The sequence below is a fragment of the Fringilla coelebs genome (assembly GCF_963513975.1).
Source record: "Fringilla coelebs genome assembly, chromosome: 7".
Classification (NCBI taxonomy): Eukaryota; Metazoa; Chordata; class Aves; order Passeriformes; family Fringillidae; genus Fringilla; species Fringilla coelebs.
In genome coordinates this window covers 15,607,764-15,628,742 of record NC_140035.1, presented here as the reverse complement: position 1 = coordinate 15,628,742, position 20,979 = coordinate 15,607,764, and the positions used below count along the sequence as shown (strand labels likewise).

The 20,979-nt window shown below is 59.3% G+C and overlaps 2 protein-coding genes across 2 annotated transcripts; one reads left to right on the top strand and one right to left on the bottom strand.

Annotated features, from left to right (window-relative positions):
- Nucleotides 1–2,108: 2,108 nt before the first annotated feature.
- On the top strand, nucleotides 2,109–6,169 carry FEV (FEV transcription factor, ETS family member; the record flags this gene model as incomplete). Its single annotated transcript, XM_084208926.1, has 3 exons — nucleotides 2,109–2,160; nucleotides 3,145–3,219; nucleotides 5,658–6,169. The coding sequence occupies 3 exons, from the start codon at nucleotides 2,109–2,111 to the stop codon at nucleotides 6,167–6,169; spliced, it is 639 nt and encodes a 212-aa protein (XP_084065052.1).
- Nucleotides 6,170–14,384: 8,215 nt separating this feature from the next.
- On the bottom strand, nucleotides 14,385–15,347 carry CDK5R2 (cyclin dependent kinase 5 regulatory subunit 2; the record flags this gene model as incomplete). The annotated part of the gene is made up of 1 exon (XM_084209136.1): nucleotides 14,385–15,347. The coding sequence occupies one exon, from the start codon at nucleotides 15,345–15,347 to the stop codon at nucleotides 14,385–14,387; it is 963 nt and encodes a 320-aa protein (XP_084065262.1).
- Between the last annotated feature and the right edge of the window lie 5,632 nt (nucleotides 15,348–20,979).

The following is a 20,979-nucleotide window of genomic DNA, read 5'->3' as shown; positions in this document are numbered from 1 at the left end:
CAGCTCCTGAAGCCCTAAGCCTACTTCTGATTCTGATCCCTACTGCACCTCCTCCCCACTCTGGGCTGAAGCATTGTCCCTCAGCCCCGACCCCCCTCCATGCCCTCCACCCTGCAGTTTGCTGCAGGAGCATCATGGTCACCCGGGCTGCCAGAAGAGGACGGGCTGGTGGGTCAGGCACGCCCCCACCTCACCCCGCTGTCTCTGGGGCTTGTTTTCCGTTGCCTGTGGTTTGTTTCAGTGACTCAGGCAGCGAAAGCAAGTCTGGGAGGCTGCGGAGCCACTGCTGGGAGAGCTGCACCTTGGGGAGCTGGGGAGGAGAGGGATGCAGGCAGCAGCCAGGGCTGCTGGACTGTACAGGGCTGGACACCCCACTGAGAGGTTCAGGGGAGCTCAGGAGACAAGTTGGGGGAAGAGGAGCTTTTTAAGGGCTGTCACCTCGAAACAGGATTGGTGGGGAATTTCTGGGGGAATACCATGGTCTCTGCTCATGTGTCCCCTTGCCAGCATCTTCTCTTTGTCCATGACGGAGATGGAAAGCAGGGGGGGAGCACATGGAGCAGAGGTGGAGCTCAGTAACCAAGGGACCCCCTGTTTCCTAAACCCTTTGGACATCCCCTGCCAAGAGGAGACAGCAGCTCTGTTGGGCTGTGCCACCCCGACTGAGCATCGCTCCCCTTGGGCTGCAGCTTCTTGTGCAGGGCAGGCACATTTTGGCGGCAGTATAAATAAAAACTGTGAGTCTGGCATGGCTGTATCCTGATTTCCATTAGGTTCATATCTTGTAATATTCACTTTCCAGAAAGGCAGTTAAATCCAGCATGAGAGCTCATCCTTTTGCCAGACATCAATGAAACACTACAGAAGAAGTTGTGAGCTTGGGTGTACAGTGTTGAACTCATGGAGTAGAACTGGTGACAGCTGCTGGCACGCTGCCTGGCTGCCTCAAGCTGTGGGATCCTGTGGAGGGTCCACTCCTGACCTGGGGGACAGAGACTGACAGCACCCCACAAGTGCATATAACAGCTGGGGCCATGGGTGATGGGGAAAAACCTGGCCAGATGTGGTTTTTGGAGCTGGTATCACCTTTCTCCATCATAAGTTTCTCCATGAAATGTCCTCCTGTCTTCAGAATGTACCCAGCACTGCCCAGGACAAGCAGATGAAGATGGGCCCATCCTGGTTTGTGTGGGTGTTGGGGGTTACCCAGCTTCTGTGGATCCTAATAAAGATGTGCAGCAGGTCGGGACAGGGCTGGGTGCTGTGGGGGCGGTCACAGGCTTAACTCTCCCTGGGGCAGGGACTATTCAGAAGAGCACAGAGGAGCCAGGGAGGTGGCAGAGCTGCGGGATGACCTGCTGCCACCAACTGCTGGAGATGCACTTACCCACCCCTAAACTCTGGGCACTGCAAAGGAGCCCCATGGACATTGTCCTGGAGGTGGAGGGCCCTGGTGTGGACTCACCTGCCCACCCCCAGGGCTCTGCGAACTGCAAGGAGCCCCCAGGACTGTGCTGATGATGCTGGCGCTGGGGAAGGGGCAGGCGCGGACCCCCAGGGCCAGCAGCACGGCGGCTCGGAGGGCCAGCGCCAGGGCGGCAGTGCCGGAGCTGCTGCCGGTGCCGTGCCGCGAGTGCGGGCTCCGAGGCGCTGCCGGGGACCGGCGGCCCAGGAAGCGAGGCGCTGGCGGGAGGCCGGGCCCGGGCGGTCTCCAGGCAGTGGCCGGGCCCGCTCCCAGCTGGGATGTCAGCGCCGTGTTTGCGAAGAGTTAAGGAGGCGGAAGAGGCAGGAAGCGGCCCGAACCGCTCTCCATAGAAACCCGCGGCCGTGATTAAAGTCTGATGCGGGCCCGATAGCGGGGGGAGGGAGGGGGGGGCAGCGCCCGCTTTAATTACAGCGGAGGAAATTGCTGGAGCCGGGGCCCCAGCCCCTGCGAGTTGCCTGGAAACTCCCCCTTCCCCCGCCTCCCCCGGCCCCTGCCCGTCCCCTGCCCGTCCCGCTGCCATTTATTCGCCATCAGCTGCTCCCTGATAAAGTGGAATAATAATAATAATAATAGGGGCAGGAATATTAAAACATGCAGCCCGCGGGCCGCCCCCACAGCTGCCATGAGACACGGCACCGGAGCGGTGCCACTGCTGCTCAACATGTACCTGCCAGGTACGGGCGGATCCCTCGGCCGCTGCCCCACCGCAGCGCCGTGCACCGCACAGCACCCAGCCCCTGCCCACCCTGTCCCGCTGAGGCCCTGGGGCTCTCCTCTGCCCCATCTCCTTCCAGCGCCCACCCTGTTATCCCCTCTCCCTCTGTCCATTCTCTCTTCCTGCCTTCCAGCACCACAACCATCCATTCCTTCTTCCTTTCAGCTGCCCACATAGCTTTCCACACCTGCACACTCATCTTCCTATCCTTCATCCACCCACCATCACCCTGTCCTTCCATCTCTTCATCCACCCTTCTTTTCTTCCAACCCATCTTTCCACCCACCCCCCCCACCCACCCACCCTTTGCCTGTGCTTTCATCCATTCTTCCACCCCACCCACTTGTCCCTGCATCCCCTTTTCCATCCCTGGGACCAGCCAACCCCTTCATCCACCCAACATCTCTTCCATCAGCCTGTTTTCCCATCATCTTATCCATTACCTGCCCTTCCATCCGTTGATCTCTCGCACTTTCTTTCCTCCACCTACCCACTCACCATCGTCTCTTCTGTCTTTCCATCCATTCACCCATTTCCTTCCTTCTATCCATCTGTCCATTTATCTCTCCTTTCCACAGCAGTCCACTCCCCAAATGCCGACAGACATCCTTGCTTCCACCTGCCGCTCCTGTCACCCATCCTGCCACCCACCCACCTCCTTTCCCTCTCCCCCTGCCCCACAGCTCTCTCCCTCACTCCCTTTCTCCTCCCTACCCCAGCCCACGGGATCGTCTATTCGTATTTAAAAGCTTCCCCGGCTGGGTCGGAAATCGGATTTCCTTTTTCCTGGACGCGTTTCCTGGCTTCGCCGCGGCGGCGGGGCAGGCAAGGGGGAGCGGCCGGGGGCTGCGGGGACGCTGCCCGCGGGTGGGCGCTGGGGTGTCGCGGTCCCGCCTGGTTCCAGCCCTCCCTCTACACCACCCGCGTTCCCTTTTTCCCCCAGATCCAGTCGGGGAAACTTTGTTCAAAGACGGGAAGAGCCAGGCGTGGGGGTCTCTCAGCCCCGGCGTGCAGAAAGGTAAGAGCATCTCTGCCCCTTCCCCTGGACAGGCCCCGCTCCCCTCGGCCGGCACGGAGCGGGGAGCCCGGGGCACTCGCATTCTCTCCCGCCCAGCATCCACCGGAGACCCTTTCCCGTCCTTTGCCGGGCACTGCTCTTGCAGGTCACGGCCACCGCGGAGCCCCCGTTCCCTGCCGCTGCGAGTGCCTCCGGCTGGGAGCATCCCGCCGCCAGTTCCCACGGGGACAGCGGCCAACCGCGACGGTCGGAAGCTCCCGTCCGTGGCATCAGAGAGGAGCGGGGAACGCATTCCCCCGAGCCCCGCAGCGGGGAGAGTGCGGGGTCCTAACTCCGGTCTCCCTGGAGCTCCGGGACATCCGACGGGAGGCAGCTGCCAGCCATCCCGGGAGTGGGGCGGGCTAATCCGGGCTCGGGAGATCCGTTCCTGCGAGTGGAGAGGAGAGTTGAGACATCATTCGTGGGGGAGCTGCCAGTGAAGGGCTAGGGCTCGAAAGTGATGTGACCCCGGGAACCGGAGCCATCCCTCTGGAACAACCCGTGCAAGGGTCACGGGCATCGGCTAGCGCTGGCCAGGGCGCAGCCTGGAGCCCCCAGTGCCGGCCAGGAACAGCCTGCAGCCTGCTTGGGGGCGCGGCAGCACTGGGCATCCAGGGGCCAGCACTGTAGTGTTTGGGCCATGTAGCTTGCCTGTTTGCTAGGAGGCAGGGACCAGGGACTCCTCTGAGCAGGAAAAATGGAGCCCTGGTTTAGTGGTGGGAGGGGGAGAAAGATGGAACTGGGGGAGCCCTTTTGCCTCTGCATTGCAGTTTCTGCCCAGACACTGCTCCAGTGAGAGGGATCTTTTTGGATGCCTGGATGTTTCCTTAGGGAGCTCTCAGGTGCATTATCATGTTCTGCACCATGCAGCAGGCAGGACTGAGCCTCACCATCCCACCCAGATGCACCCCCCAAGACCTCCCTGATGTCCTTGCATGGAGTGGAACACCCACGGGTGGGAGATAGCTGGAGGCCAGGGTGGGGGCTGTGGTGATGGAGAAGAGGCAAGGGCTGCAGATGCACCCTAGGGAGGAGAGATCCCCCACCTTGGTCCCAGGATGGGGAATCAGGAATTACAACACCTTGGAAAGACCTGGGCTCAGCTGTCTGGATCAGGTCATCTGAGTGGGTTTGGTGGAATGGGAATCAGTGGGGAATGGCTGTTCCCTGCTTCTTCTAGAGCAAGATACAGGGAGAACCAGATAACACAGGTGTGTCTAAAACAAGCAGAACAAGATTTCTTTTGTGGGAAAAGTAGCAGAGCTGTAGGACTTCTTGTTGCTGTGGTCATGGGTGCTAAACCTCTGTATAGGATCCAAGCACCTTTAGACAAAATAATGTTAGAAGAGCACAGGGATAACTGCAAAGGCACATCCTGTGCTCAGGACAGAGACTGTGCTGCAAGGACTGGCATCAGGAGCAGGGATGTGCGGGGGATGCTGCTCAGAGGAGGCAGTGGGGTGCCTAGGTAAGCGCAGGGCTGCTCGCAGGGTGGCCGGGTCCCAGCAGTAGGACTGCTCCTTGCCCAAAGGTCCAGATTCCCTCTCCTCTCATGACCTCTGGCCAGACTCAATGGAGCATGTCCTTGTGCCTCACCATGGGCGTGTTGAGGCATGCCAGGCTCCAGTGTGTGCCCAGCCTGGCACAGGGGCACCACGGGCACCCACCAAGGGAACTCCTTGGCGCAAGCTGCAGTGCAATGGCTGTGACTCAGGGAGGACATTTTTCCTCCAGAAATGAGGAACATCATTGATGCCTGATTCAAAGCCACAGTAGGCCATGCTCTGTCCTCATCTCTCCCTCCCCTACACTTGTCTGTGCCTCTCTGTGGTGTAGCTCAGATGAGTGTTGCTCCCTGACTTGAGTTGACCACGGAGACATCTGTGCAGGGCACAGTGTCCCTAGAGCAGGGGCTCTGAGACCAGCCCAGTTTCCAGCAGACATGGCAGCAGGGAATGCTTGTGTTGGGATGGATCTGAGTTCTGCCAAGATAGGTCCTTCTTGGAGCTACTGATAAAAGAACAAGGCCACGTCCTCCCACAAAAACAAACAAGCAGGTGTTCGTCTTCAGTGGTGTGTGAATGTGGGCGGGAGGGATGGGGACACTCTGGATCCAGACCCGCTGCAACCTGTGTTGACCTTTGAGCACTCCTGCTCCATCTCAAGGTGCATCCCCTCATATCTGGGGGTGCAGGATGGGGCTGGGATGTTGCAAAGGAGACATAACCTTGTTACCATCTTTTGTGTCTCTAAAGCATGGAAGATGCAATGAGGTGCAGCCAAAACCTGGGTGTGGGAGAGGGCACCATAACAGCGGGTCAAGGGGATTGGGGCACATCCTGTCCCTCACCTTGTGCCCTGGGAGGGAGCTTTAACCTCTCTGGGGCCCGGCCTTGCAGGCAGCGGGCAGATCCAGCTGTGGCAGTTCCTGCTGGAGCTGCTTTCGGACCGGGCCAACCTGAACTGCATCGCCTGGGAAGGCACCAACGGGGAGTTCAAGCTGATCGACCCCGACGAGGTGGCGCGGCGCTGGGGCGAGCGGAAGAGCAAGCCCAACATGAATTACGACAAGCTGAGCCGGGCGCTGCGCTACTACTACGACAAGAACATCATGACCAAGGTGCACGGCAAGCGCTACGCCTACAAGTTCGACTTCCACGGGCTGGCCCAGGTGTGCCAGCCAACCACCCCCGACCACACCCTCTACAAATTCCAGGGCAACCTGGCACCGCTGCCCTTCTCGGGCATCTCCAAACTCAACCTCATGACCTCGGGAGTGACACCGGCTGGCTTCTCCTACTGGGCTGGCTCCAGCCCGTCCCTCTACCCTGGGCATGGGCTGCAGCCCTCAGCCTCGTTCAGCGCCATGGCAGCCTCCCACCTCAACAACATGAACAACCATTACCATTAGAGGCTCGGCCGTGCCACGTGGATGCTCCATGTCCCTGGCAGCGTGGGGCTGTGGATTTGGGAAGCTCAGCGGGGAGGGATGTGGGATGGGATTGTGCCCTGCTCTCACTTGCCCCCTTTTATGTTTGCTGTGGTGTGGGGGATGGGGGGTGCTTGCAGGATAGCTGGGTTTGTTCTCTGATGTGGGTGGCTGGAGGAGGGAAGCCATCTAAATTTAAGATGAGGAAGTATCTGTGATCCTGGGAACAGATGTGGATACCTAAAGCAGGGTGTGAATGGAAGGAAAAACCATGGGCTCCTCTCCTTGCAGGGACATTGCCCCACCTTTCCTTTGCAATGTGCTGCCACTGCCATGTGTGTCCTTAGCTCTGCCTCTAGCCTGTGCCTGCCCTCCCCATTCCCTGCAGAGAGGAGTCAGGAGCTGGGGCCCTAGGGCAGCTGTGTCCATGAGTGAGGGTCCCACTGAGCAGGGACAAGGAAAGGGGACCTTCCTTGACCACTTGGTCCCCTCACCTTTGTCTCCAAAGGCTTTGTTTCCTCCATCCCTTCTATACCTGCTGCCTGAAGGTGACTTCCTTCAGACTTTAGGAGAAGCCATGGTCTGGAGAGCAGATGCTTTCAACCCCAGACCCAGGGCAGGGCTCTGGGGTTGGAGGTGCCAGGCACAAGTGTGGGGCTCGCTGCCAGTCCTCAGGGCAAGACCAGAGCCTGGAGGCAGCATATCCTGATCTCTGCAGCTCTGCCCTCTCCCCAGTGCCCAAGGATCACACCTCAGACAGTCCCTGACACCCTGCACATGAGCCGGTGTCCTGCTCATCACTTCCTAGATTAATGTTCCAGTTTTACTCCAGCTTTAGCCTCTCACATGCAGGGCTTGGTGGGACACCCTCCATAAGTGGGAACATCCCCAGGGACGAGACAGTGTGGGTGGTGGAGCAGAAGAAGGGATGACAGCAGGCCTGGGAGCCCCAGGCATCAAGGGGCAGCCCTGGGTCTCTCCCCCTGGGTTCAAGGAGCTGCCCCCATCCTCTGGAGCAGGACTTTGGCCCAGTGGATACACAAGAGCTGGGCACGCTGAGCTCCGCACTGGCAGGGGGGTGGGGTTGGTGTTCAATAAAACAGAGAGGTGCTGTCACCTGTGTCCTCTCCTGTCTGAAGGGAGCTGGTGAGAGGGGGAACCACCCAGCAAATCCTCTCCCATCTGAGCCAGAACACCTTCAGGGCTGGGGTGGGAAGGATGTGGCCATTGTCTGCATCATCTTTTCTCCAGGTGTCACCTCTGGTTCTTACAATCCCCAGGAGAGAGGACAGAGCTGGAAACCTCTGGATTACTTGAGACTCCCCTTCAGAAAAGCCACATATGCTGTTCTCAGGCTCCCAGGCTCGCAACAGGGATCAAACCTGCTGTGCAGGGGGAGTCATGCAACTCCCCAGCCCATGGAAGGAGTGGTCAGCCCCCACCTCCTCTCCTTTCATGTCTCAGATCCCAGCAGTTCCCACATCTGGTGGCTCCATGCTGCCCCATCTGCATCCCTCCAGGGCCTGGTCACTCTCACAGCCTTGGCAGCATCTGCTCCAATGCATCCTTACTGCCCTAATCAGCTTAAGGGAGTGGGATCTGATGTCAGTGTGTCCTTCGGGGAGGGCTCAGGCTGTGAAGTGGGGGGGCTGATGCTGCTGGCACAGAACCCGTGAGAGCGAATGGAGTTGCAGGGACTGGGCAGGGGGCTGTCCCTACCTCCAGGGTGTTGCACAGACTGGTTCCCAGGCACAGCAGGAGGTGAAGTGAAGGGAAAAGGAGTAATTATCCCTACGCAACCAGCGCCGAGGTAGGCTGGAGACATGCCTAGCCCCCCAAGTTTCACTTCGCAAGAGCAAAATGGGGGAAATGGCCACAACGGGCTACCTCGGAGACGGGGCAGAGGGCTATGCCCTCGCCGGGGAACCCGCCTCGGGGCTTAGGTAACTGCGTGACGCAAGGCAGGACGCGGATTAAGGGATGTGGGTCACTAGTAGCTCCTCCCTTCCCCACTTCCCGTCCCTCTGCCAGGTCTGCTCCAGGGAAGCCCCGGTGAGTCCGGCCTCACCTGACGCCCGATCTTGCAGCCCAGATCTCTGATGGATTGGAGGCGGGACACGCTAGGGAAAAGGGGGACTTACCTTTTCGGGGGAGGGAGGGCGGCCGCACACACCCGGTGCAACAGGCTGCAGCGGCGGCTCGCTTCGCTCTGCTCCGAGCCCAGCTGGCACCGTCCCACTGCTCTGTCCCCTGGGTGCAACGCCAGAAGCCGAGCACCAGCCCTGCTCTCCCCGGGGACGGCAGCCAGGAAGGAAGGGGGGGAACACCCATGCGGGGCTGCACCAGCGATGCTCTTGCCTGCCTGAGGATGCAGCCGCTGTCACCATGGCAACTCGGGATGCTCCCATCCCCAGGCCCCACTGGGAGCCACCTCTCCTCACACGTTGAGCTTATCGGAGGGCTGAACAGAGCACCAGCTTCACCCAACCCAACCTCCCCCTCCCCAGAACCCTGTCTGACCCAATCCACCAGCAGTGCTGCTTTCTGCAGGTTTCCTCAGTCACCAAAACCACGGGCTCGGAGCAGACTGCAGCAAAATCCTGCCAATGGGCAAGCAGGGCCGAGCCCAGCACAGCTCCTCCTGGAACATCATCCCTGGCCCTGAGCAGGGGTGCCCAGCCCCGGGGGCAGAGGGGGGAGCACCGTGTGTGGCTGTGGGGTACACCAGCTGGTGGGGAGCCCATTTGATGTGGCTGAGAGTTGCACTCAGTGCACCTGTGGGCTTCCAGCCTACCTGAGGGGAGTCCTTGGGTGCCCTATGTAGGGTGAGATGGGGAACACAGTCCCAAAGGGCTTCAGCCTGTGCTGGGAGGACTGAGGGAACAGAGCACATGGCCCAGCAGCTTCCTCTGCTGCCCTGTGATTAAAGGAAGAAAGATTTTTTCTTTCCTCCTAAAAAAAATAAAAACAAGCCAACAAATATATCTTTGTATCTGGCTTTGCTCAGCTGGCAAGAGGGCTGCCCTGACCTCAGCCTCTTGCCAGCATGACAGGGGGACCTCTCCAACTCCTCCAAAATGTTCCAAGCCCCCGTAATGTATCAGAGGGGGAATGGATTAGTTCCTCTCCTATTTTAGTGAAGTCATGATGCCACTTTCTTCATTCCTCATGCTGGGAAGAACCTTTGCAGTACAGCCAGGCCAAGTCTGCCCTGGGGGACACAGTCTGCCTCCCTGCCCACTCCTACACCCTCTCCAGCTCTCCTAATTTCCACCTCCTTCCTTCTCTCCTCATCCCAGCTGCGCTGGCTCCTCAGCCCCCTACACCCGAGCTGCTGACTCACATCCTCTCTCCAGACACCACCTTCTTTTGGCCTGGCTCCCTGCAAAGTGCTTCGTGACTTAGTGTGGCTCAGCCAGAGCCTGCAGGTGCAGGCAGCCAGGCTCCAAACCCCGTGTGAAGCCCCTCCGAGAAAGCAACAGTGATGCTTCCAGAAGATGCTTTCTCCTTGGCAATGTGCTGATGGCTGGGGCTGTAGTGCCCCCATAAACTCAAACCTTGTCCCTGCTGCCACCTCCTCTCTGGTGCCCATCAGGCATGGCCAGGGAGAGTGTCCTGGTGCTGCTGCTGCCCAGCTGTACACTGAGACCTTGGTGTGGACTTTGCTGAGGGCAGGAGCTGAGTAGCAGGAGGGCTGGATTAATGCACTAATGCCAGATTATGCTCTAATGCAGGCCTTCTGATGAGGGAGCAGTCTCTGTTCCAGCCAGGGGAGACACATTCCTTGGGCAGACTCCCCACATCTGCCCTGGGTCACAGCTTGGTTCTGCCTGGCTGTTCCCTAAGGAGCTAAGTCCTCAGAAGTGACAAAGGACTGTGAGACAGGCAGGGGACAGAGCACAGGGAAACCTCCACGCTCAGCTCTCAGTGAGCTGGAGGTAATGACCCAGCCTAAAGCCTTCTGCTTTGCCAGGCTCTGTGGCAGAAGGATCAACCATCACAGCAGGGCTCCAAGGTAGCCAGTTCCTCTTCCTCGCCTGCCCAACTTCCTGGCACTGAGCTGTTCCCAGTCTGTGCTCCTCTTTCCCAAACACATCAGCCAGGCAATGCCACAGGCCGTGCTTTGGCTGCAGTGGGAACCAAACTGTTTGTCATCCCACCTCCCTCACTCCATGTCTGCCACTGGGCCACCCTAGGCACAGGCAGAGCTCTGGCAGCCTTCCCCCCAACCTGGATGTGTCGTCCATCAGATGAGACCCTGTGGCAGCATCCTGCCCCTTCCTGAGCACAAATATCTCATCAGCCAATGTAGTCTGGGACGCCCTGACACCCTCTGCCCTTGCTGCCATCTCCCTGGGTCATTTTGCCCACGTGCTCCCCCCCAGGCCCCTGTGAGCAGCTGTGACTGAAGTGCCACGGAGCAGGGAGGTGACCAGAGGTGACCCTGCCCCCATGAGCCATCCCCATTCCAACAGAGCAGCAGCAGCCACAAGCCAGTGGCTCCCACAGAGGCAGAAGAGAGACCTCCCACTCCCATCTGCCTCGAGGAACATCATCCAGCATCCTTGCAGGCAAATGAGGAAAGGCCTGTGCAGAAAGCTGGGCCAAGGCAGGTTCTTCAGCAGCCAAGCAGGTGCTGGGTCTGCATCATGCAGAACATTTTCCTCCCATGGAGCATCTCCAAGTCATTCTCGGGGATGATGACAACTCTTAATAGCTAAACCATGGCTTTCCATGTTTGTCTGACATGGAAGAGGCATGGCTTGCCAGGCTGGCTGCTCCAGCTGCCTGTCACCCTCCCTGCCCCAGTGCTATGGCCAGCTCATCCAGCCCATGGAGCTTGCTTCACAGACAGAGCAGTCAGGCAAGAAAAGTCCCACAGAGCTTTTTCCTTGACTCCAGGCAGAAACTCCCTTTCCCACATGTGACTATGCATCCTTGGGACCCACTGCCACCCAGAGTGCATCTAAGAGCCCCATGCACCCTTGGAAGGAAGATAAGGGTTCTTTGGCCTGAGCAGAGACTTTCTTGGGGCAGGAGGGGCTGAACCACTGCAGGCTGCAGATCCCACCTCTGCTGCTGCAATGGGGAGCAGTGAGGCACCCACTGTGAGGCATGGACAGGAGATGCGCTGCTGCTGGAGGAATTTCAAATTAGGAAAGTACTGGGATCCCTCACCTGGATCCCTGCAGTGACTGACCACTGATTTGGCCCTGTTGCTCTACCTCCAAGTCCCAAACCCAGTGTGAATCCTCCCATCCCTGCAACCCCAGATGCTGCTGGGCTATGTGGCAGCACAGGGGGCTACCCAGCCCCTCCGGGGAGGGTCTCAGTCCCTCACTGCTCCTCAGGGAGCGCTGTAGGGACCACAAGTTTGCCATGAGCTCTCTCCACTCCCCTTGCTGCTGTCCAACAGCTGGCTCCTGAGTCCAGACCATCAATCATCCAGCAGCACAGAGTCTGGCAAGTCAAATCACAGTTTTAAAAAGGGGAAAACTAAGCTCCCTCACCTGAGATTCCCACCCTCAGTACCCAACCCTGCTTGTGTTCTCTCCTTTGCCTAGGGGGGAGCAGAAAGCTCCCAGACAAGGTAAGATTAGTGCTACCCCTGCCTTGCTCCCCCCAGCAGCTCTACAAGGTCCTCTGGGATAGGGAAAACCAGACATGCCTGCCTCCCTCCCTCCCTCCCCCCAGTAAGGCTCTGGCTGAGCCAATGATGCATATTTAAATGCATGGGAGCATCTAAGCTCCTCTCTCATTCCTTGACATTTCCAGAGACTCCAAGCTGTCTTCAATTACCAGTCTGCAATTAGCTCTTCCTAAATCCCCCAGTGAGGCCTAGGACTCTTAATCAATGAAACACAAGGGAGGAGGGGAAGGACATGGCCTCACTGCAGCTGGAAGCAACTTAAAAGGCTGGGGCTTGAAGCTGGAATAACCCTGTGAGTGTCTCTAAGGAGATATGTAGGGTGGGAAAATCCTCCAGTGCTGGGAGCTTGTTCGGCTCTGGGAGGAGACTCCATAAAGCCCTACAGCTGGGAATAGAAATCACAGGACAAACACCACAGCTCAGGGTGGAAATAGCTGGTACCAATGGCTCAGGTATTACCCTGTGATGCAGACTACCTTGCTGTATTCATCCCACTGTGCCTCAGTTTCCCTCTCTGCAAAACGCTGGTGTGGGAGAGTCAGGGCTCTCCCAGCAGCCCCATAGGAGATGTAAGACTCCAATTCCACCAGCTGAAGCCAAAGTTACCTTTCCCATGACAAGATGTGGGTATGGCCAAAGCTGGGGTGGGTTGGGAATGCCTTGTGGCCCAGACAGCTCACCACAAGGTCACATGAATGTCACTCTAAAGGCACAGACAAGAGCACCCACACGGAGAGGGAGGACAGGAGCAGCATCAGTCTCATTGGGTTTGCACAGCCACGGAAAAGCCTTGCACAGCGCCCTGCCAGGTCAGCCCCCGTCACAGGGACATCTGTGCTGTCTTCCTGGCAGCACAGCTTTGGCTGAATGAGCCAGATTGGGCCTAATTAGCAGCTCTGCTGATGCACACAAAGGTAGAGAGAATCCAGCTTACCCTCCATGACCTGCAGAGCCAGCACAGCTCTTCCCAGCAGAGGGGAGCCCAAATGCCTGGCTCAGAGGGGCTGTGAAGCCCTGGATGCAGACCCCAGCCAGAGAGCAGGTGCAGCAGCTTCTGCTAAAGAAGTCCTGGAAAATTCAGCACCCTGAAGCATAGCAACCAGTTTTAAAAACAGGCAAAGCTTTCTCGTGCTCCACCCCTCTCCCTGGAGGTCTGCAGAAGCACAAGGCTGGTAACAGGGATAGCAGCACAGCTCCCACAGCCTACTGCTGCCAGGAAAAGGGAGCCCAGGCCCTGCAGAGCAGAGGTAGGGAGGAGTGAGGTGAGGGAGGGCATAGCTTCAGGAAAAAGAAAATTAAATTTAAAAAAAAAAAGCAGGTGACATAAACTGCGGCATCCTGTTTAAATTCAGTGTGGCAGACAGACATCAGGAATCTTCATCTGGAATGGAGGAGGCCAGAAGAACTCACAAGGGTCCAAGAGACACTCAGGTGGACCAGGACTGGCCTTGGGCACAAAGAGGGGTGAAAATCTGACCCTCAACTCACACCAGGGATTAAAACCCCTTTGGTGACCAGGGCCCCCCATCCCTCTAGGGGAGCAGTGGGTCATGACCAGGAGCTTGGGGTGCTACCCCAATTTCCCTTGCACCCCACAGCCCAGCAAGTCCAGGAGCCACCGCCAGGCCCATCCAGGCCACCTCTTTATTCTCCAGTGAAGCAAAGCAAGAGGAGAGGAGACCCCCCCTCCCCCCCCATAGCAGGCCCCTCTGTTTGGGCACCCTAGGCCTCCTCTGGCACAGACCCCTCTTCCCGCAGCAAGCCAAGGACGGGGAGGCATCACCCCCTATTTCGTGGGGCACACGGGGGGATTTGCCTCAGGGGAGGGGCGTGGGCACCCCCCCCCCCCACCCAGCGGCTCGAACAAAGGGGTATGCGGGAGGCTCCCGCGGGGTGAGGGGCAGCGTCGCCCATGCTGGGGGAGGGGACCCATATATCACATGTGGGCGGGGGGGTGGGGGGGGGTGGGAAGGCATCGCCCACAGAAACCCCCCCAGCCGTGCCCGCAATCCCCGCCTTTGTCTGCTCAGGCGCGGCAGCTCCAGCACCACGGACAGCGCCGGGAGCGCCGCGGAGGCGCGGGCTGGCCCTGCCCGCGCCAGGGACTCATTCGCATGCACCCTCTACCTGGGGCACCCACCACACCCCAAAATCCCCCCCACCCCGAGCCCTCCTGCCCCCGGCCCCCACATCCATTTTTTCACCCCTTTTTTCTAGAGAAAACGCATCCAGGAGCCTCCGCTCCTCCGCAGCCTCCCCCTCCCCCCCTTGGCGAAGGTGGGAGTGGCACCGCTCCCCCTCCCCGGTCTTCACCGCCGCCTCGGTGCTCCGGAGCGCAGCCCCCAGCTGGGGTCGGAGGCGGGGGAGGAGGGCAGCCGGATCCGGAGCAGGGAGGGTCCAAGCAGCGTCTCCGTGGAACTGACGGCTGGGGAAGGGGGAAGGCGAGGAGGATGCGGGGGCAGGGGGGGGAATCCGAGAGTCCTTCGCCTCCCCCGCCCCTCGGTGCGCGGCCCCTTCCGCCCCCGGCGCCGGGGGCCTGGTACCTCCCTAACGGTCCAGGCTGATCGTCCAGTGCTTGGACCCGTCTCCGCCCTCGCCCTCGCTCTTGAGGTCCTGGAAGAGTTGCGTGAAGTAGTGCGGGTCCGCGTTGATTCGCAGCATCTTGGCGCTGAGGCGCTGGATGATGCCCAGGCAGCGCTCCCAGAAGCGCCCCTTGTCTCCCTCCACCAGGAAGGGCTTGAGCGGGTAGGAGATCTCGTTGCCCATGTAGGAGTAGGCGAGATAGAGGCAGGTGAGGAAGGCGGCCTGCAGCTCGGCCTGGCTCCCGATGTCTTCGCCCCGCAGCGCTTCCCGGCACAGCAGGTAGACGAACACCAGGTTGGCCGGGGTGATGAAGCCCTGGTCCTGCCAGCCCTGCAGCAGCAGCGAGCGGTCCACGCTGCGAAACCACGAGATGAGTTCGCCGGGGCTCAGCTCCTTCAGGCGGTAGCAGCGGCGGCACACGAAGTCCCCCAAGCAGCGCAGCAGCTCGCCGGTGGACGCCTGCACCACCACGCGGCGCGGGGATCCCGGGGGGCGGCTGCCGGCCGGCGGCGGTGGCGGCGGCGGCTTTCCCCCGCCGGAGCCCGGGTGCAGCTCCTGCGGCGCCGAGGGCACCGTGGGCACCGGCACGGCCAGCGGGCCCTGCTTGGCACCGTCGGCCGGCCCCACCACCGACTTGCGCAAGTTCTCGCGGTTGCGCTGCACCACCAGCGGGTCGGGCTGGGCCGGGGCCCCCCCCGGGGCCCCGCCGCCGGGCTTCGGCGTCACCTTCTTGGTGCTCTTCTTCTTCTTGGCCGAGGCGGCCACCAGCCGCTTCCAGGTTAGCGCCGAGATGAGCACGCCGGGGCGCTTCAGCCGACTCTCGCCCTTGCCCGGCACCCTTCCCGGCGCCTTCTCGGCCAGCAGCCCCCCGCCGCCACCGCCCTTGCCCGAGGAGGCGGCGGGGGAGAGGGAGAGCACCGTGCCCATGCTAACGCCGAGCGGGACGGGCGTGCGGGGGCTGGGGCGCCGGCACCGCCCATATGAGGCCGGGAGCTGCGGGGGAGGCGGCCCGCACCGGGGCCGCGGTGCCCGAAGATGCTCCGCCGCGCCCGCTCTGGGCTCCGCGCCCGCCGCTGCAGCCAGCCGCGGCCCCGCCGCTCCCCGCCTCCCCGCCGACAGCCAATCGCCGCCGCACGGAGCCCCGGTGCGCCCGCCCCTCGCCGGTGGACGGCTAGAGGGGGGGGGGGAGCGCGGCGCGGCTTTGCCCGGCGGCCGCCGCCCCGGCGTGACCTTCACCGATGGGGGCCTCGTTCGGTGCTCCCGCCAGGGCGGACGGGCTGGGACCTGCGATGCTGTCGCAGACCCCCAGCCCTTTGTCTGGGGGACGTTGGGGGGAGCCCAGAGGACAGGGGACAAGGGAAGGGTCTGGGCAAGGCTTCTGAACTCGGCTATTCCTGCCAAGTCCTGCTCTCTTTTCTTACCTACAAGGCGAGGAACCTTCCCAGACCAGCAGAGCCCCCTAGCCCAGTGGTGCTAGGGGTACCTGGTGGGGAAGAAGGCTTTGAAAATCTAGAGGAAAGGCTGAGGAGGTGTGGGGATCGAGAAGAACGCATGTGCTCAGAGGGAAACTGGAGAAGGCTTGGGGTGGGTGCAAGGCTGGCTGTGACTCGGCAGACAGCATGAATGGTTTAGACTTGGTGGCCGAGCCTCATCTCCCCTGAGAACCAGCCCAGCCCTGGGCATGGCTCCAGAGGGAGTCTGAAGGTGCCACGGGGGAGCGCTCCCATGACCTGCTGTGCAAGCATGGGGTCCTTCACCCACCTTGCCTCTTCCCGCTCAGCCGTGGAAGGGAGATTTACAACCAGGCTGACAGTCACCAGCATCAGGCAGCAGTCAGGGACCTCGGAGAAACGGGACAAGACCACCTCCATGTTCCCAAAGCAAGACCAGCCAGCTCTGCTGCCCAAAGCTCCCAAACCCACAGGGAAGGAGGGGAGGGAAGAGATGCTGCACTTCTGCATTATTGTAAGTGGTGTGTGATAAACCAGCCACGTGCATGAGCATAACTGCTGCTTCTCCCTCTATGGAGCAGAGCACGCCATAGATGTTGCTGCCTCTCTGCTCCATGCAGGAAGATCCCCCTGTATTTCTCATGAGCTGCAGCCCTGATTTCCATGATGGGTGCCCTGTCTTTGTTTAAGGGACTGGTCCCGCAAATGAAGCGCTGGGAGAGGCAGCTGGAAAAGGTTTCAGGGGGAATGTCTCAAGGATGCATTTTGATACAGCATTTTATGTGTGAAATGAACACATGTTGTTGCCAGGACGTAGCTGCTGCAGGATGGATCCAGGCTAACCGGCGGTAATGAATTATCAGCTGGGAGGAGCTAAACCAGCCCACCCTCTCCCCTCCCCACTTCCTCCTGCACTGCTGATGCTGGAGGTGTTTGCAAAGAAAGCGCAGACTCAGAGTCATGTTTCAAGCTTCTAGAGTGGCCTCCTGATGCTTGGGGCTGACTTGCCCCTCTGGGGGCAGAGGAGAGGCTGTGCCCTCTGGACCATGGCAGGGAAATAGAGCAAAGTTTCATTCCCACACATCCTGCACTGTGGCCAGCTGCCGTCCCTGCAGGGGCTTCTGCAAAAAACAGGCATGTATACACACAGACCCTCAGATGCAGAGGTTTGTTTTGGGAGTGGCCAGAACCAAAGTGGATCTGGGCCACCATTACCTACTGAAGGCCAGCTTAGGCTGGGCTGAAGTAACCATGAGGAGTTGGTAAAGGGGTATAAATACAGAGGAAGAAAATCAGGACAAGCTGTGTGATGACAATTAAGTCAGCACCTTTAGATATACATAGCCAGTTTCAACCCAGCCAAGAAGATGGAGGAGACCTAGGGAGGGGATAAGAGGGAGCTTGTTGTCTTTGCTCTCTTTGCATGTTTAAGGATTTTCTGTTGTGCACACGTGGTCTCATCAGAAACCCACAGCTGAGGTGGGTTTCAGGTGAGGAAGCAGAGACCTTTCTGCATACTACTGGCTCCTGTTGAAATAAAATTGCTCTCAGACCGCTTCACACCAAGCCTCCCCCATACTGTGTGAGCTCTCCCAAACTGGCTTCCCAGAACTCATTCATAAAGGTTATTCCTGTTTGGCAGTGATGAGCTGGACTGCACAGCAGAGGCCAGAGAATTCCCCAGCCCTGGCTGGGCTTGTGGCTGCTGCACCACTCTGCTCGGTGTGTGTGCACCTCCCACCACTCCCAGGAGGAGACATTTGGCTGAAGCCTCTTTAAAATCCAGCTCAGGGCTGTTTAGTGATGCAGCTCGAGGCCTCAGCTATGAGCAGCACAGAAGCTCCAGGGCATTTTTCCCTTCTTGCTTGCAGCTTGTGTCCTGCTGCGGCAGCAGCTCTGGGGTAGAGGAGGTCAGCGAGCCCCTAGTCCTTCTCCAAGACAGCATTGCTGACAGTGGCAACAGCTTCCTGCAAGCACTGTGGAATTACCCAAGCCCCACAAGAACAGCAGGATGTTTCTTACGTGGGTAAAGAAGCAGCTTTGCAGCTTACATGGGAGGCAGCTGCACTTCCATGTGAAAGAAGAATTCCCCACTCTTTAGTTTTATTCTTCAGGCTCAAGCCCTCAGGCATGCAATGCTATAACACAAGCCACATCCCTGAGACCATCTCTTCCTGACCTCTTTCTTGGTCAGCTGGTAGGGAAAGGCACAAAGCAGGAGGGAAGGGCAGCATTTCCCTTCCCCAAGGAATTTGGGTTCCCACTCCAGGCAGCAGCAATGACATACCCTCAGATGAAAGGGAGGAATGAGATATGTCTTCAGGCACAGTCAGTCTCGAAGCTCTCAGACTTCTGCCCTTGGTAAAATCTTCAGCTATTGATGGGGTGGATTTGCAGGGACACTGTTGGCATAGACAGAACCTCTGTGACTAAGGGTCACTGTAGCAGGGCAACACATACTTCAGTGACCTGCTAGCACTAACAAAGGGATGTTTCTTGTCCAAAAGCCTAATCTGGACCATGTAAAGGGTATCCCTGTCCTGAATCAGAGGTGTTCCAGATGGGAAGTTGGTTCCAGCACAGCTGACTGGGCTCTAGGGATAGAGACTGGTGGGAAAACAGCAGCACCAGGGGAAGAAGGTGGTGTAAAACCAGTCCTGTAGGCAGTACTGTACAAAGTCTTTGAGAGAGCTAGCATTGACCTGCAGGATCCACGCAGCTCCCTGCAGGTGCCTGGCGGTCTCTCGCTCTGCTTCACCTGACCTGAGTCTCCCAGCACACAGAGCAGCTCAGGCCTTGGCTAGGCTCATGCCAACTGTCACTTCCTCTCCAAACTGTCTCTGGCATTATGTTCCCATGCTGGGGCTCTGGCTCAGAAATGTGTAAGCTCTGAACCTGGGGCAGGGAAACTCTCCAGCACCCCCACGACATAAAAGGCATTTTTGAGGGTCCAGGGCCCCCTAGACAGCTTCCAGGCTACTGAGCTATTGGACACAAGCTTGTGATGGGTCCTGGCTTAAAGCAGTTGGCACATCCCCCTGCCTGCTCCAGAATGATGAATGAGCATGTGTTTGCTCGCTGGCTAGAGCTGTTCTTTAATAGCTCACTTGCTGTGCCGTGGTCTGTCTGTACTGGCAAAGGCAGGCAGGGAAAGGACTGTCTCCCTGGCAGCAGCTGGCCAGCCAGCTCCTGCACTGCCTTGCCCATGGAGACAGAGCTCAGTGATTGCTCAGTGAGTGGGTCTGACAGCCCTGATGCTCCCCCTCCCCAGGCCACACAGCAGACAGCTTCCAGCAGAAGTCACGCCTGTGCTGGAAGCCCTGGGGCTGGGAAGCCTCAGAGGACCTGGCTGGCAGGATGTCTGCAGTGCCCAGGGAGGAGAACTGGCTTGTGCTTCTGGGTGCCCCAGCCCAGGCATCTCTCCCTTTTCCATTCCTGGCTACCTTCCACCTGTCTCCTGTCCCTGTCCCAGCCCTCAAGGGCAGGGGTCTACAGCAGTGTGTCCACCACAGCTTACCCTGCAATACCTGCCTAGTGTGGCTCAGGGTGGGGAGCAGTGCCCACCTACGCTGGCTGGAGCACTGGTGCAGACAGCTCTGCAGTCAGCCCTGGATTCACACAGTAGAGTGAAGCAGAGCACACTCAAGTCAAGCAGCCCTGTTGCAGCCCCTGGAGAGAAGCTATTTTTGTCCTGCCATTTGCTGAACGGTGGTGATGGGAATGGCTCAGAGAGCTGGAGAAATGCAGCTTCTCGGGGTGGAAAACATGCAAGGCAGAGGCGGGCTTGAATCCACACAAAAACACATCTCTGCTTCCTAATCTATGGGCAGAGAGATGGGTCCAACACTGGGCTGCTGGTGGGAGAGGCAAGGCAGTCCTTGCTGACGGAGGGATGAGCATGTAGATTGATTGCCACCAAGATGATGCTTCCAGCCCACATCCCTCACAGGACTGCTGCCACTAAAGCCCTTAGGGAAAGAGCTCTAAGCCCTGAACAGGAAGGAATAACTGGGAAGTACCAAGTATCGCCATGGACTGCTCAAATGCCTGCCAGCACACCTGTAAGGTCTTGGCGCAGGAGAAAATACACACAGCCGCAGGGTGATAGAGGTCGATGAAGGGCTAATTATCCTCCCTGCAACCAATTCAGGCTCTAGCAGGAGACCCCCTGCCAGCCCAGGGCGGGAGGTGACGGCGGTCTCTGCGCTGGAGCCCCGAAAGGCTGAGGCGGAGGCGGGCGAGCCCGGGCGCGGTGGCGGCTCCGGAGGGCTCGGGGGTGGCCGGGGCTGCGCTGCCCTCTCGCGGCAGCCGCCCCCGCAGCTGCTCCAGCGCCGCTTGGGTTCCCCCCTGCTCCAGGATGGGTCTCCAGCGTCTGTGTGCCCAGCTCATCACCGTAATTCCTTGCTTCCTCCGTTTTGGGGATGCTGGCTGTCAGGGGCGCTGGCACAGCTGTGGGAACATCGCGCGGCTCTGAGGGAAAGCGTCTGGTTGCCCGTTTGGTGACTGTGATTAATTCCTTCCTGCTATCCATCACCTGCAAAGACCCAGCACCTCCCAGCCCGCCAGAAGCTCGGAGCATCTCTGGGGTCTCCTGGCAGTGAAACGGCTGGGGCTGAAGGGGCTGAGGGCTCTGTGCTGGGATGGAAGGGATGCCACAGAACACTGTGTCTGCGGAGAATCCTGGGGGAAGAGGCCGAAGGGAAGCATGGGGCAACAAAAGCATCTGTGCAAGTATTCTCCTTGGCAGTCAGCAGAGGACCGTGTAGCTGCCGGGTGTTGAGCCCAGGACCCCTGGTTTCTAGGTGGGAACTGTTCCCACATCTCCCTGGCTGGCACGAGCTGAACAATCCAGTCCCTCAGGATTGCTTCATCTGGCAGGCAGGCAGTTGCCTTGCTTTAAGCTCTCCTGCAGGCACATGGGACACTCAGGACGTCAAGGGCAGGTTGTGGGGGCACAGCTGGCTCTGCACCAGCTCTCCTGCTGCTCTCTGCCCGGGCTGTGTGCATGTGCATGTGCAGCTGCACGCTTGCAGCAGCGTGTGCATCCACAGGTCAATGCTGCCTCAGCATTCTGAAGTGCTGGAGCATCCCAAGCGCTGGGATGAAGC